Below are 15629 nucleotides of genomic sequence, written 5' to 3'. Positions count from 1 at the left end.
TGAACCCAGGACACTGAGCTCCAGAGTTCATCTTCTCAGCTTCCTCCTCCAGAATTACAATGTCTGTCTTATCTTGTCTCCAAAGGAGAGAGGAAGAAAATCTTATGAAAATTGCTAGGTGCTAGGTGGGGGCACCCAGGGGGTGACTCTAGGGATGGATGGGGGTTGGATGAGTCCTGGACCAGCCTAAGAATGGATGAACTATTGTTGTGGGGTGCTGGTCCTTCACTGCCCACAGTGCAAGGAAGGTGATGCCAGGTAGAGCCTTTGAGATGCCCAGTGAAGGTGAGAAAGGTATGTCGTGGTGGGGATGGAGGCCCCTGGTGTACTGATAAGCAAGTGCATTCCAGGTAACATCCCTTCAGACATCCGACCACCTCCAAAGGTGTCATCATGGTCCCTGTTGAACAAATGAGGAAACTGAAGACACAGGGAGGGGAATGAAGTCATTGTCAGGGGCTCTGGCGAGGAAGTGGTCTAGTGGGGACCTTTCTCATTGCAAAGTCAGTCACTCTAGCTGCAACAATGTAAGAGGTTCTCTCCAGACCAGCAAGAAAATAATCCCGAGGACTCTTCCGTTCCGGCTCTGTGTGTGTTTGCTCTTAAAGATTAATAGATTTTATTTATTACAGCAGTTTGAGGTTTACAGAAAAATGAGCAGAAAGTACAGAATTCTCTTATGCCCTTTGACCGCTGTTTCCACTAGAATTAACATCTGACATTCGTGGGTTACATTTGTTACACCTGATGAGTTAATGTTGATACATTATTATTAAGCCAAGTCCACAGTTTACATAAGGGTTCCACTCTGTTGTACATTCTATGGGTTTGAACAAATACATAATGGCTTGCAACCACCCTTAAGAGTATCACAAAGAATAGTTTCTCTTGCTCTAAAAATCCTATGTTCCATCTCTCATCACTCCTATCCCAACCTGTGGCAACGACTGTTCTTTTTACTGTCTCCCTAGTTTTTTTTTCCAGACTCATGGATGGATTTGGAATCAAACTGGGTGTCATCTTTTCAGTGACTTCTTTCATCAGAGGTTCCTCTATGCCTCCTTGTGGCTTGATAGATCTGTTTTTTTTTTTTCCATACCAAATTAGAAGCTCCATGACTTGCCCCTGGGGACCCTCAGTAAATCATGAAGAGAGGTGGGAGCTGATGGTGCTCCGCCACGAGCTGCTCCTTTCTGGATGGGCCCTGGAAGAATGTGCACAGAGAGGACACCTGTACCTGTGGGAAGAGAAACGGCCCAGCCTGGTGTTGGCACGTGTGCTGTGAGAGGCAGGGGCTGAGCCGTGCACAAGGGACCAGGAAGCAGCAGCAGCTGCTCAGGGGGGCATATGGAAGAGGAGAGTTCGCGCCAAGAGCTTCCTGAGGAGAGGGCTGCAGGCTGGGTCCCTGCCCCACTCTCCTGGAGTCCCCGTCACTTCAGGGGAGAGTCCAGGCGCTCTGGCTAGCACTGCTGTCTTGCAGGCTGCTTCCCTTGTACCACGGATAATTGTTTCCAGCCTGTGTCTGGCTTCAACGCCTTCATTCTGATTGTTCCTTGTGCCCAAATCACTATCTTTAATTGAGCTAATTATTTAGACCATAAATTCGCCCTTTTAAATATTGCAACATAGCGGCTTTTAGTATATTCACAAGGTTATGCAAGCATCCCCTATGTCTAATTCCAGAACATTTTCATCACCCAAAACCCCTCATATCCATTGTCCTCAACCTCTGGCAACTACTACTTTCTGTCTCTATGGATTTATCTATTCTGGACACTTCACAGAAATGGAATCACACAATCTGTGGCCTATGGTGTCTGACTTATTTCTCTCAGCACGTTTTTAGATTCATCCAAGTTGTAGCTCATTCCTTTTTATAGCCCAACAATATACCATTGTATGGGTTCAGTTCAGTTGCTCAGTTGTGTCCGACTCTTTGCGACCCCATGAATTGCAGCGTGCCAGGCCTCCCTGTCCATCATCAACTCCCGGAGTTCACTCAAACTCACGTCCCTCGAGTCGGTGATGCCACCCAGCCATCTCATCCTCGGTCGTCCCCTTCTCCTCCTGCCCCCAACCCCTCCCAGCATCAGAGTCTTTTCCAATGAGTCAACTCTTCGCATGAGGTGGCCAAAGTACTGGAGTTTCAGCTTTAGCATCAGTCCTTCCAAAGAACACCCAGGACTGATCTCCTTCAGAATGGACTGGCTAGATCTCCTTGCAGTCCAAGGGACTCTCAAGAGTCTTCTCCAACACCACAGTGCAAAAGCATCTATTTTTTTTAACCACCAGTTGATGGATGTTGATTTATTTCCTTTTGGGGGGGTGTGCTATTGTGAGTAATGCTGCTGTGATCATTTGTGTAGAAGTTTTTGTGTGAACATATGTCCTGAATTCTCGGGTGTAAACCTAGGTGTGGAAATGCTAGGTCACATGGTAACTATGTTTAACCTTTTGAGGAACTGCCAGACTGTTTTCCACAGTGACTGTATCACTTTATATTCCCCCCAACAGCAGTGTGTGAGTTCCAGTTCCCCATATCCTTGTCAGCACTTCTTTTTCTTTCTTTGGCCACACCGCTAGGCATGCAGGATCTTCGTTCCCCAACAAACGGCCGAAATTGCGCCCCCTGCAGTGCAATCTTGGAGTCTTAACCACTGGACTGCCAGGGAAGTTCTGTCTTTTTTATTGTGATCATTTTGGTGGGTATCCAGTGGTATCTCCTTATAGTTTTGATTTGCATTGTTTGAGGGCTAATAAGCAGAACATCTTTTCATGTGTTTGTTGTTGTCTAGTTGCTAAGTCCTGTCTGACTCTTTGCCACCCCATGGGCTGTAGCCCACCAGGATCCATGGAATTCTCCAAGCAAGAATACTGGAGTGGGTTACCATTTCCTTCTCCAGAGGGATCTTCCCAACCCAGGGATCAAACCTGCATCTCCTGCATTGGTAAGCAGTTTCTTTACCACTGAGCCACCTGGGAAGCCATCTGTATACCTCCTTTGAAAAGAAATGTCATTCAGATCCTTTGCCCAGTTTTTAACTGGGTTGTCTGTTTAGAGTTGGAAGAGTTCTTAATATAATTATGTATACTAAACCCTTATAAGATATGGTTTGCAAATTTCTCCCATCCTGTGGATTGTCTTTTCACTCTTTTGTTAGTATCCTTTGAAACATAAATATTTTTCATTTTGATGAAGCCCAGTTTTTCTTTTTTCTGGCCACACTATGCAGCATTTGGGAACTGAGTTCTCTAACCAGGGATTGAACCTGTGCCCCCTGCACTGGGAGCATGGAGTCTTAACTGCTAGACTGCCACGGAAGCCCCGCTCTTGCTTTTGGAATCATTTTCTAGCCCAAGCTCATAAAGATTGATGCATCTGTTTTCCAAGAATGTTTTCATTTTAGCCCTGACTTTTAAACTTTTGTATATGGTTTGAGGTGGGGATCTGTATTAGTTTTCTAGTGCTGAGGTGACAAACACCGCAAACTTGGTGGCTTAACGCCAGTTATTTTACAGTTCTGAACGTGAGAAGTCAGAACTGGATCTTACTTGGCTACAGTCAATGTTTGGCAGGGCTGCATTGCTTCTGGAGTTTCTGAGACAATCCACTTCCTTGCCTCTTCCAGCATTTAGAAACTGCCCACATTCCTTGACTCATGGCCTCTCCCTCCATCTTCAAAGCCATCAGCAGTGGGTCAGGTCTTTTTCATGCTCCTCCTCCTCCTCCTCCCATTTTCCGTGACCCTTGTGATGATATTGTGCTCATTCATGTAATCTCTTCTAAGGACAGGTGATTAGCAACCTAATTCAATCTGCAGTCTTCATTTCCCCCTGCCAAGTAACCTAACAAATTCAGATTTAGGGAACTAGGGTGTGGACACCATTGGGGGACTATTTTTCTGCCTACTACAGGGTTCAATTTCATTCTTTTGCATGTGACTGTCTAATTTTCCCAGCACCAGTTGTTGAAAAGACTATTCTTTTTGAACTGAATGCTTCTGGCACCCTTGTTGAAGAGTCACTGATCACAAATATATGGTTTGTTGTTCTAGCTCAGTTCTATTCCATTGATATATGTCTACTGTATGTCAATACCACAGTTTGATTACTATAGCTTTGTAGTAAGTTTGAAATCAAGAAGTGTGAGTCCTCCAATTTAGTTCTTCAAGACTGGTTGGCTATTTGGGGCCCCCTACAATTCCTCATGAATTTTAGGATGAGTTTGTTGATATCTCAGAAAAGGCTCTCAGAATATTTTGAAAGGGATTACATCGTGTCTATAGACCAATTTGGGGATTGTTGCTATCTTAACGGCTTTCCCACGTGGCTCAGTGGTAAAGAAAGTGCCTGCCCACGCAGAAGACACAGGAGTCACGGCTTTGATCCCTGGGTTGGGAAGATTTCCTGGAGGAGGAAATGGTAACCCACTGCAGTATTCCTGCCTGGAAAATCCCATGGACCGAGGAGCCTGGCGGGCTACAGTCCACGGGGTCAGACACAACTGAACACGAGCACACGTGCTATCTTAACAATATGAAGTTTTCCAATCCATGAATATAGGATGTTTTTCCATTTATTAAGATCACATTTTAAGTTACTCTTCGGCAAAGCTTTATAGTTCTCAGCGTATAAGTCTTGCACCTCTTTTGCTGAAATTATTAAGTATTTTATTCTCTTTGCTGCTATTATAAATGGAAGTTTTCTTAATTTGCTACTTCTTTGAAAGATGCACTGCCTATGCAAATCTCACTGCACTTACTACACTATCCTAAACTCTCAGGTTCTGAGGTGGTCCAGCTGCCCTGACCTACCAGACCTCCTGCCCCTTCCAATCCTCCCTGCTCATGTTATTCCCTGAATATTCTATCTTATCGGGCTTCCCTCATGGCTCAGTCGGTAAAGAATCTGCCTGCCTGGAATGCAGGGGAACCCGGTTCGATTCCTGGCTCAGGAAAATCCCCTGGAGAAGAAAATAACAACCCACTCCAGTATTCTTGCCTGGAGAATCCCATGAACAGAGGAGCCAGGCAGCCTTGTCTCCATGCCGGCCCGCGAGCTGCCCTCTGCCGCCGACCTCGCTGGCCTCGCGCGCTGGACGCTGGGCTTCTGCGACTAAACCACCACCATTCTATCATATCAGCCAAGGCCCACTAGTCTCAGTCTGGGAGCTTCTCCAGGAAAGACCCACGGGGGAGGAGATCTCCACAGAAACATACAGGAGAAATTCAACACAGCTCCTACACCGTGCCACAGTTCAGGTGCGTTGAGAGGACTCTGAACAAACCAAATACAATCGTCCTTATCAAGTATATACTTTAAAATACATAATTATACTTTAATTAAAGAGAGAAACAACAGATACAGAAATTTCAAAGTCCACCAAAATCCCCGCCCTCCAAGAAATCGGCTCCCTCCAACCCCACCCCAGGGCCCCCTCATTGCGAGCCTCGAAGCTCTGAGCTCCGGTCTCTAGCCCCGGCCTGATATCGGGAAGCAGAGCTCAGCTGCACCTACTCTGCCTGCTCCAGCCCAGGAAAAAGCTCCATGATCAGGCAAAAAAAAACCCGTGAGCGCGTCCGGACTCACCGCCCGGCCCCTCTGGGACGTCATCCGTGGGTCTGCGCATGTGCCACAGGCACCTGGGTAGCGGGGCGGGCGTTCACGCAGGCGCACTCGTGGCCGCCGGGAGGGCGTCCTCCTGCCTGCCGCCGCCACCGCCATGGCCGCGCCGGCCCCCCGCCTCATCTCTGTCTTCTCGAGCCCGCAGGAGCTGGGCGCCTCGCTGGCGCAACTGGTAGTGCAGCAGGCAGCATGCTGCCTGGCGGATGCCGGCGCCCGCTTCACGCTCGGCTTGTCCGGCGGCAGCCTCGTCTCCATGCTGGCCCGCGAGCTGCCCGCCGCCGCCGCCCCCGCTGGACCCGCTAGCCTCGCGCGCTGGACGCTGGGCTTCTGCGACGAGCGCCTCGTGCCCTTCGAGCACGCCGAGAGCACGTACGGCCTCTACCGGGTGAGAGCTACGGGGGCCGCCGGGGGTCACGCCGAGAGGGCCGCGCTCATCGCCTGGACCCGGCTACGGAGGCCACCGGGGGTCATTTCGAAAAGGCCGCGCCCACCGCCTGAACCAGGCGACGAGAGTTATGCAGGGTAGCACCGTGCCCTCTGCCTGGACTGGAGCTGGGAATGGTCTGCTGGGTGCCCTGGGGTTCCATCAGGGGGTGCACCTCCGCTGCCACCCGGGTGGACCGGTGATGCATTTTGTGTGTGCTCTGTCGCTAAGTCGTGTGCGATTCAGGTGGCCAGGTAGAGGGCATGACATGAGCAAACGCATAGAGGCGAAACGGAGTGGTCCATGCCAGGGACTTCGAGAAGCGCAGGCGCTGCAGGCTAGTAAGTGCAGAGGCCGAGTTAGGAAAGAGCCAGGTAGGCGGGATCTGGTGTGGAAACTGGGCCTCGGTTTCCCCTTCTTTAACCTGGAGAGTTCTCTTTGATCTCCACTCTGCTTGTGGCGCTGACAACTCCGTGGCTGGTTATCTTTGTCCTGGGGCCCCAGACTCCTATAGAATCAGGGCAACTCCCTACCCCCATTTTATAAGAAGGGAAACTGAGGCCTGGAGAAGCTATGGTCTGAGCTGCCCTCCACCACCCCCCACCCCACCACCCCCCCGCATCTGAGTCAACTCTTCCTGCCGTGGATGGAGAAGGAAAACCCACCCAGGGAAGTGTGGGAGGGATGGATTTGGCCAGAAGCCTCAGGTTGCTCAGGTCCTGGGTGTGTTGAGTTCTCTTCGCAAAGAAGCTTGAGCTGGGTTTTTTTGTTTGTTTGGTAATAAGGAAGGTTTACTAATTACCATAGCTTTATTCACATCATCTCATGAAACCCCACAAGCGCCTGTGAGGCGGGGACTGTTAGTACCTGCATTTCATAGATGGAGAAACTGAAGCCAGACAAGGAGAGTCACCTAGTGGCCAGGGAGGAAGCTGGGGTATGAACCTGCCTGGCGGAACCCCCCCAGAGAGTACCCGGGACACATTTCAGGGGCAGGGGCCACTCTCAAGTCTGCTGTCCTGCGTGTCTTCCCCTAGAGCTTAATTTAAAAGTGACCTCGTGCTTCTTTTTTACTTTGCCAGACTTTGAAAGACTTTATAAATTTTTTTTTATTTGTAAAGCTTTTTTTTCGGGGGGGGGGGGAATGTAAACCGTTTAAAAAGTCTTCATTGAATTTGTTACAGTACTGCTTCTCTTTTATGTTTTGGTTTTTTGGCGGTAAGGCATGTGTGATCTTAGCTCCCTGACCAGGGACGGAACCCATATCCCCTGCGTTGGAGGAGGAAGTCTTAACCACTGGACCATCAGGGAAGTCCCTGAAAGATTTTTAATTAGGAAAGCCATACTTGCTCACGTAACAGAATCCTAACAAAATAGTCAAAGAGAAATTTGCAAGGATATTCAGTGTGTGTGTGTGTGTGTGTGTGTGTGTGTGTGTCCTTGTCCTTTTCCTTGTATCCAGCACTAGGGACAGTTCCCTCGTAGGGCTCACAGTGGGGTGGGACACCAACACACAGGGCAGTAAGAGTGGAAATCCGCTCATAGCCGCGTGTAATGCAGTTTGGACAGAAGATAATAGTGTGAGCCCCGGTAGTCCAGTGGCTAAGACTCCACGCTCCCAGTGCAGGGGGGCTGGGTTTGCTCCCTGGTCAGGGAACTTAGATCCTGCATGCTACAATGAAGATCAGAGATCCCAAGTGCTGCAGTTAAGACCCAGTCCAGCCAAATAAGTATTTTTTAAAAACAGTGTGAGATGATAAGACGTGCCAAGGGAGGAGGGAGAGCATCCTTCAGCCAGGGCAGTGGGGCGCTCTGAGGAGGTGACATTTGGGCAGCGACCAGGAAGATACGAGGAGCTGGCCACAGGTGAGCTGGGGCAGAAGGCGCAGCAGAGGCAAGTGCTCTGCGGTGGGAACCTACGTGGGGCGAGGACTTGCTCCTGCCAGTTTGCCCCGGAAGGGAATCATATTAGTTTCCTGGGGCTGTGGTAGCAAAGTACTAACCAGTGGGTAGCTTAAAACAACAGGCATCGATTCACAGTTCTGGAGGCCAGAAGTTCAAAATCAAGGTGTCAGCAGTCCCGTGCTCCCTCCAAAGGCTCTCAGAGAGGAGGCTTCCTTGCCTCTTGCAGCTTCTGGGGGTTCCAGGTGTTTCTTGGCTTGTGGCCACATCACTGCAATCTCTGCCTCTGTTTCTACGTCACTTGTTCATCCGATTCTCTGTGTCCTCCTCTTGTAAGGACACAAATCTTTGAATTTAGGGCCTATCCTAATGCCCTGTGACCTCATCTACGCTAATGACAACTGCAAAGGCCCTCTTTCTAAATAAGGCCACATTCTTTTTTTTAATTAATTAGTTAATTATTTTTGGCTCTGCTAGGTCTCTGTTGCTGCAAGAGCTTTTGCAACGGGCTTTTCTCTAGTTGTGCTGAGCGGGGACCACTCTAGTCGCAGTGTGCGGGCTTCTCGTTTTGGTGGCTTCTCTTGTTGCCGAGTTCGGGCTTCAGTAGTTGTGGCTCCTAGGCTCTAAAGCACAGGCTCAGTTGCCCTGGGGCACGTGGGATCACCCCAGAGTAGAGATCAAAGCCGTGTCTCCTGCATTGGCAGGCGGATTCTTTACCACTGAGCCACCGGGGAAGTCCACATTCTGAGACTCCAGGTGGCTGTGAATACGGGGGCGGGGTCGCTAAGCAGCATGGTACAGGGATGCAGAGGCGTTCCTCTCCTGGAGGATGGACCCCGGGCAGTTGGGCTCACCCTGTACCATGGGCCTTCTGCTGTCCAGGCTGGGAGGAAGAGCTGGGGCCCACCTTCCTGGGCATGGTTCCTCAGCACCTGCAAAGTGTTTAGAGAGAACCCACCCAATCCATTTCTAGGAAACCTGCCGAACCGATGTCTAGCCTGAGGAGGAGGAAATGGCTCTGAGCCTCTAGGGGGAGGGCAGCTATGAAGGGGACTCAGGTGACAGAAATAAGGCACCTGTATTCCCCCCTGATTTCACTCAGCACGATCCCCAAGGGTGTGTGTAGATAGGGACCTTGGGCAGAGCTGGTCTTTCCCACGATGGATCTGTCTGATCGTGCTCCTTCCCAGCTCACACACCCTCCTTGGCTCCCTGTTACGCTCAACACAGAGCCTGCACTCCGCAGGTCAGCATTTGGTGGGGAGTCAGCACCATAAGCTCTGGCTGGCTTATCCCATGTCCTTGCTGCCTTCCCCCTCTGCTCCAAACACTATATTTTTGTTGTTTACCTACTTTTACTTTGTGGATCAGCCCGGCATTGACTTGGCTGAGCTAGGCCGTCCCCAAAAGGAGGCACCGAGGTGGGGGTTGCCAGCATCCATCCCAGAGATCAAAGACCATGCGGCTCCTCTCTGCAGGAAAGGGCTGGAACCTTCTGCCTTGCAGGACACCTGACTCCAGGTACTTCTGCATTAAATCCACCGATCATAGGCTGCGGTGCTTGCTATGGGCCAGGCATGCTCACCCTATAGCGCAACCCAGAAAAGAAATCAGTGCTTACCACAGTTAACATGTCACACCCCCAAGGAGCAGTTGGGGAAGGTGCAGGCAGAGGTAGCTGCTCGGAGGAGGCAGCTCGAGGGATGTATAAGAGTTTCCCAGGCAGATCAAGAGCTGGTGTACCTGCTGAGGGCTGAGAGGGGCTAGGTTTTATCTTGAAGCCCAAAGGACCCTGGGTGTTTAGAAACAGGATCCTGGTGTGGCCAGACAGGTGCAGGCCAGAGCCAGGAGACCTCCACTCACCAGGGACTTGAAAGACCTCTGGGGGAATGCCACTGGGATCCTCACTCACACAGGCGGTGGGTATAATGACAGTCGTGTCCTGACCTGGAGGGTCCAGGTAGTCCCTGGTGTAAGCCCCATGCCCCACTGACTGCATGTTGCTGTTGGTGACACTGTGCGTCTGTCCACTGCAGACCCACCTGCTCTCCAAGCTCCCTATCTTCGACAGTCAGGTGATCACCATCAACCCCGCGTTGCCTGTGGAGGCGGCGGCTGAGGACTACGCCAAGAAGCTGAGACAGGTGAGCCCCTTGGAGCTGCTGCAGGGAGGCCTCCTCCAGCCAGTGGGCTCTCCCAGAGTGATGGAGTAAGCCTGCTGGCGACACTGAGTGGTCTCCCTGGGGGTGGTCAGTAGACCCAGTCTCCCGCTGGGCAGACCCCTTTGAGAATCCCCCTCTCTCTGAGAGGCCACAGCCCTGCTCTGGGGGAACCCCCAAAGGCGGCCTCACTTCTGACACCCTGGCAGTAGGCCTGGGTATTCACGTCTTGGGCACAGCTGCATCCCCAGATTGTCAGGCCATTGAGACAGTGAAGTGTGGAGCCTTGTAGATTAATAGAGTTCCTTTTTTTTTGCAGGTAAGGCTGAACCTTGCTTACTGTGGTATAGCAACTTGTTTTTCTGACAACTGTTTCTTTGTGTCCTCTGAGCTCTTCCCTCGCAACTTCTTGGGGCTGTCTTCTCTCCCCACCCAGGCCTTCCAAGGGGACTCCATCCCGGTTTTCGACCTGCTGATTCTGGGTGTGGGTCCTGATGGCCACACTTGCTCACTCTTCCCAGACCACCCCCTCCTGCAGGTGAGCACACCCACGAAGGCCCTGCTCACGGCTGAGCCCCAGCCTCTGCCGTCTGGGGTTGGGAGGTGCCTGCAGCATGGTGTGAGTCAGCCTCAGCTGACAGGCGTGCCCACTGGGGCTTGACCCTTCTGAGCCTCAGTTCACCCATCAAAACAGGGGCCTTCAGTCAAGTACCACAGAATTAGCAGGGGGGGATGGAATGATGGCTGCACGGTGCCTGGCCTGTGTGAGTACTCAGGAAGTCAAATGATGTTTTTCTGTTTCCACCTTGGGCCTCCCTGCCTCCAGGAGCGGGAGAAAATTGTGGCCCCCATCCGTGACTCCCCGAAACCACCTCCGCAGCGCGTGACCCTCACTCTTCCCGTGCTGAATGCAGCTCGAACGGTCATCTTTGTGGCGACAGGAGAAGGCAAGGCAGCTATTCTGAAGGTAACAGTGAGGGCCCCCTTCCCTAGAAGGTTGTAGGCGGAAAATGCGATCCTAGACACTGCTGTGCTGAAAGCACCACATCCCAAGGCATTTCGGTAATTCTTGGGTTGAAGGAGAGATGAAAACTGCAGATACAGCCTAGTTAGGGGTTAAGAATTGGGAATTGAAATTGACAAGATACGGCCAAGACGGCTCAGAGGTAAATTCATAGCACTTAATATGTATGCATATATATTTCATTATTAACTAGAAAACAATTGAAATAAACCGGTCAAGCACTTTAGAATGAGAACAAAGGAAAATAACATAAATCTAAGAAAAGTCAGAGGAAGGAATAAGTGAGATTGAAATCCCTGAATTGGCTCATACTCTTAAAAGCTTAATGGTAAATAGATCCGTAACATAGAGCCATGACACAGACATAGATCCATAGCATAACAGCTACCCCTGGTGAAACTGGAGGAAAATCGTGTGTAGTAGGAATAAGAAAAAGGGTATAGTTATACATAATATATTAGGAAAGTATAAAATTAATAAATTTATATTTATATAAATAGAAATATTATATATATTTATAATTTATAAATTTATACATTAATAAATTTATATTGGCAAGAATCCTCCTGCCAGTGCAGGAGACATGGGGTTTGATCCCTGATCCAGGAAGATCCCACATGCCACGGGGCAGCTAAGCCCAGGCACCACGACTGCTGAGCCTGTGATCTAGAACCCCCAAGCCGCAACTCCTGAGCCCACGTACTGCAACTGTTGAGGCCCACGTGCCCCAGAGCCCACGCTCCACACCAAGACACGCCGCCGCAATGGAAGTGGGTGTCCCACAGCTAGAGAGTAGCCCCCACTCGCCACAACTAGAGAAAAAGCCCACGCAGCAGGGTAGACCCACCACAGCCCCAAATAAACAAACCAAACCACATTTTAAAAAACTCATGAAGTGGATATAAAAATAAACAGAAAAATACCTGAATTACCATCACTGAAAAGACCAACAACTATGGAAGAAACTAGACATATTTTTAAAGATAAATAAGCAACAATTCTTCCACCAACTGTTGGGCCCAGATGTCTCCATGAGGGTGGCTAATGTTAGGGTTCAGGGTGTAGACTCCAGCAGACCCAGTGGCCCTGCCAGTGATACCCAGCATGCCCTTAGATGGTCACTGAACCCCCCACCGCCCCACCAAGCCTCAACTTTCCCATCTGCAAGGTGCACTAGGAAGGTTCCTCCCCATGGACCTCCTGAGGGTCAGTTACGGCAGTTCCAACTCACAGTCCACTCACAGGAGGCTGCCCTCAGCCTCAGCTTCCCTGACTGTAAAAAGAGGGGTGAGAACAGAGGCAACCCTGCAGGGCTGTGGTCAGAAGTGAACAAGTTAATGATTCAGAGTGCTTGCCGCAGACCCAGCTGGCAGAGAGTACTATTTCCCATGCCTGCTGATCATGAAATCACATTAGGGGGTCAGCCCACCACACCTAGAGGGACCGAATCCTCCTGACAGCTAAGAAGGCTTTTGACCTTTTTAAGCGGTTGGGAGAAAAAGCAAAAGAGAAGGCATATTCTTTGGTGTGTGAAAATGTTACAGAATTCAGATTTCAATGTCCACGAATAAAGATTTGTTGGAACCTGGCCATACCCACTTGGCGACGGGTCTTCTGCTGGTACTTTTGCCCTGTAACAGCAGAGCTGAGTAGTTGTGACAGAGTTGGGCTGTGATCTACAGAGCTGAAATAGTGACTCTCTGGTCTTGGCAGAAAAGGTGTTCTGGAGACTTCCCTGGTGCTCTAGTGGCTAAGACTCCATGCTCCCAATGCAGGGGGCGTGAGTTTGATCCATGGTCAGGGAACTACATCCCGTGTGCCGCAATTAAAGATGCCCAGTGCTGTAGGTAAGACCTGGTGCAGTCAAATAAATATTTTTTTAAATGTGTTAGGAAAAAAAAAAAAGTGTGCTGACCCCACTGTTAAACAGTCACAGATGATAAAAAGGAAGAGACCGCCATCTCTGCTGGTTGCTTGAAGCCAGGACATCTAGGAAGGGTGATCTCAACTGCTGAGGGTTGGAGGGGTCTGAGGGGTGCTGGGGTGCAGGGAGGGGGGCCCACGCTCCTGCCCTCTCCACACAGCGCATTTTGGAGGACAAGGAGGAGAACCCACTCCCTGCCGCACTGGTCCAGCCCAGCACTGGGAAACTCTGCTGGTTTCTGGACGAGGCAGCAGCCCGACTCCTGACCGTGCCCTTCGAGAAGCATTCCACGTTGTAACCCGTGCTGAGAGGTGCTACCGCTGTGACTGTGTGCAGCCCCAGTGGCCTGGGACCTTCTGGGGCTGGGCCCCACTGCGAGCCCGCTCCAGGCTTCATTTTAGAGCAGCCGAGTGGTGCCACTGGAAGCTGAAGGGTCTAGCCACCAGGCCCGCCCAGGGGCTTAGCGCGTGGGCTGTGGCTCTGGGTGACTCAGATATTAAAAGGAGCATCTGTTTGAAGTTTCCACTGTCTCGTGGTCCTTGGTGGGTGGTGGGACCATCGGTCTCTAGGTGGCGCGCCTGACTTGTAACATTCATCCCAGCCTGTGGAGGGCAGGGATGGGCGTCTGGCATGAGTGTCGTGGGCCTGCCATAGCAAAGTACCACACATCAGGTGTCTTAAAATAAGTGCAGGTCGCTGTCTCACAGTTCACAAGGCCAGAAGCCTGAAACCTCAGTGTCAGGAAGGTTGGATCCTTCCAGAAGCTCTGCAGGCGAGGATGTCCCAGGTCTCTCTCGTGTATTCTGGTTGCTGCTGGCAGTTCTTGGCCTTTCCTGGCTTGGTGATGCCTCACTCCAGTGTCTGCCTCTCTTGTCTGGCAGACTCTCAGTGTCTGGCCTTCTCTCTGTGTGTCTTTCCGTACTTGTCCTTTTCTTTTTTTCTTTTGGTTTGTCTTGTTTTTTTCTTTGGCCATGCTCCTAGGTTTATGAGATCTCAGTTCCCAGACCAAGGATTGGACCTGGGCCCCAACAGGGAAAGCCCAGAATCCTAACCACTGGGCCGCCAGGGAACTCACTCCCATCCTCTTCTGAGAAGGACCCCTGTCCTTGGGCATAAGGCCACCCTAAGTCCTAAATTCTTGAGAGTTTGTCTTAAGATCCTTAATTCATTGTGTCTGAAAAATGCTTATTCCAAATAAGATCGCATTCTGGAGTTATCAAGGGTTAGGACATGGACTTAACATTTTTTTTTAACTGTATTAAAATAACACATAAAATTTACCCTCTTAACCACGTTTATACAATTCAGTGTTTTCAAATACGTTTGCATTTTTAAGCAGCCGTCACTGCCATCCATCCCCGAAACTCTTTTCATCTTCTAAATCTAAAACTCTGTACTTGGAACTTCCCTGGTGATCAAGTGGCTAAGACTCTGCTCCAGTGCGGGGGGCCCGGGTTCAATCACTAGTCAGGGAACTAGGTCCCACATGCCACAACTAAGACCCAGTGCAGCCAAATAATTAAATAAAAATAATAGATATGTATAAACATGTATATATTTATTTTAAAACTGTATACTTATTAAATGCTCACTTTCTATTCTCTCCTCTCCCTAGCCCTGGCAACCACCATTCTGTTTTCTGTCTTTATGAATTTTTTTTGGGGGGGGGGGAGTATAGTTGAGTTACAATGCTGTGTTGATTTCTGCTGTACAGTACATTATTCAGTCACACATGCATATACATTTTCTGTATTCTTTTCCATCCATGATTTATCATAGGATATTGAATGTTGTTCTCTGTGCTATACAGTAGGACCTTATTGCTTATCCTCTATGATTTTGACTCTAAGTGCTTCATATAATTAAAATCATACAGTATTTGTATTAATGTGATGGGCTTATTTCACTCTGCATAGTGTCCTCAGGATTCATCCATGTTGTAGTGTGTGTGACCTTCCTTCCTCTTTAAAATACAGTCATATCACATTTTAGTTATTTATTCATCAGTCGGCAGACACTTGGGTTACTTCTGTGTTTTGCTGTTCTGAATAATGCTGCTGTGAACAAGGGTCGACAGATATCTCTTCCAGAGCCTACTCTCAATTCTTTTCAACAGACATCCAGAAGTGGAATTGCTGGGTCATATGCACATGGTAATTCTATTTTTAGTTTTTGGAGGACCCTCCGTGTTATTTTCCATAGCACTTGTATCATTTTTATATTCCCGCCAACAGTACACGAGGATTCCAATTTCTCCACATCCTGGCTCACGCTTGCTTTCTGGTTTCTTGATAGTGGCCTGTAGACATCATCCTTTGGGGGGACACAGTTCAACCCTCTCTACACTCGCTTGGCCGAACTCCCGCTGCAAACCCAGGGCCAGGGTGACTGCTGCAGGCCTGCTCAGAACCTTGAGTGCGCCGAGGCACTGCTTCTTTGCCTCAGGGCTACAGCATTTCACCAGAGTGCTTATGGCCCACCTGGCTCCAGGAACGAGGGCAAGCAGAGTGGGCGAGGGCTGTGGGAACTGAAACCTCAAATCCGAAACCACAGAAAGTGAAGTTCCTTTTA

At 49.8% G+C, this 15629-nt stretch overlaps 1 protein-coding gene across 1 annotated transcript; it reads left to right on the top strand.

Annotated features, from left to right (window-relative positions):
* The first annotated feature begins 5668 nt into the window (after positions 1–5668).
* PGLS (6-phosphogluconolactonase) lies at positions 5669–13576 on the top strand. Its single transcript, XM_004008427.6, has 5 exons — positions 5669–6010; positions 9988–10095; positions 10547–10648; positions 10937–11077; positions 13219–13576. The coding sequence occupies exons 1-5, from the start codon at positions 5723–5725 to the stop codon at positions 13354–13356; spliced, it is 777 nt and encodes a 258-aa protein (XP_004008476.1). The 5' UTR covers positions 5669–5722; the 3' UTR covers positions 13357–13576.
* Positions 13577–15629: the final 2053 nt, after the last annotated feature.

Source organism: Ovis aries, chromosome 5 (assembly GCF_016772045.2).
Source record: "Ovis aries strain OAR_USU_Benz2616 breed Rambouillet chromosome 5, ARS-UI_Ramb_v3.0, whole genome shotgun sequence".
In the NCBI taxonomy this organism is placed as follows: Eukaryota; Metazoa; Chordata; class Mammalia; order Artiodactyla; family Bovidae; genus Ovis; species Ovis aries.
The sequence above is the reverse complement of the archived record's forward strand: the minus strand, read 5'-3'. Positions and strand labels throughout refer to the sequence as shown.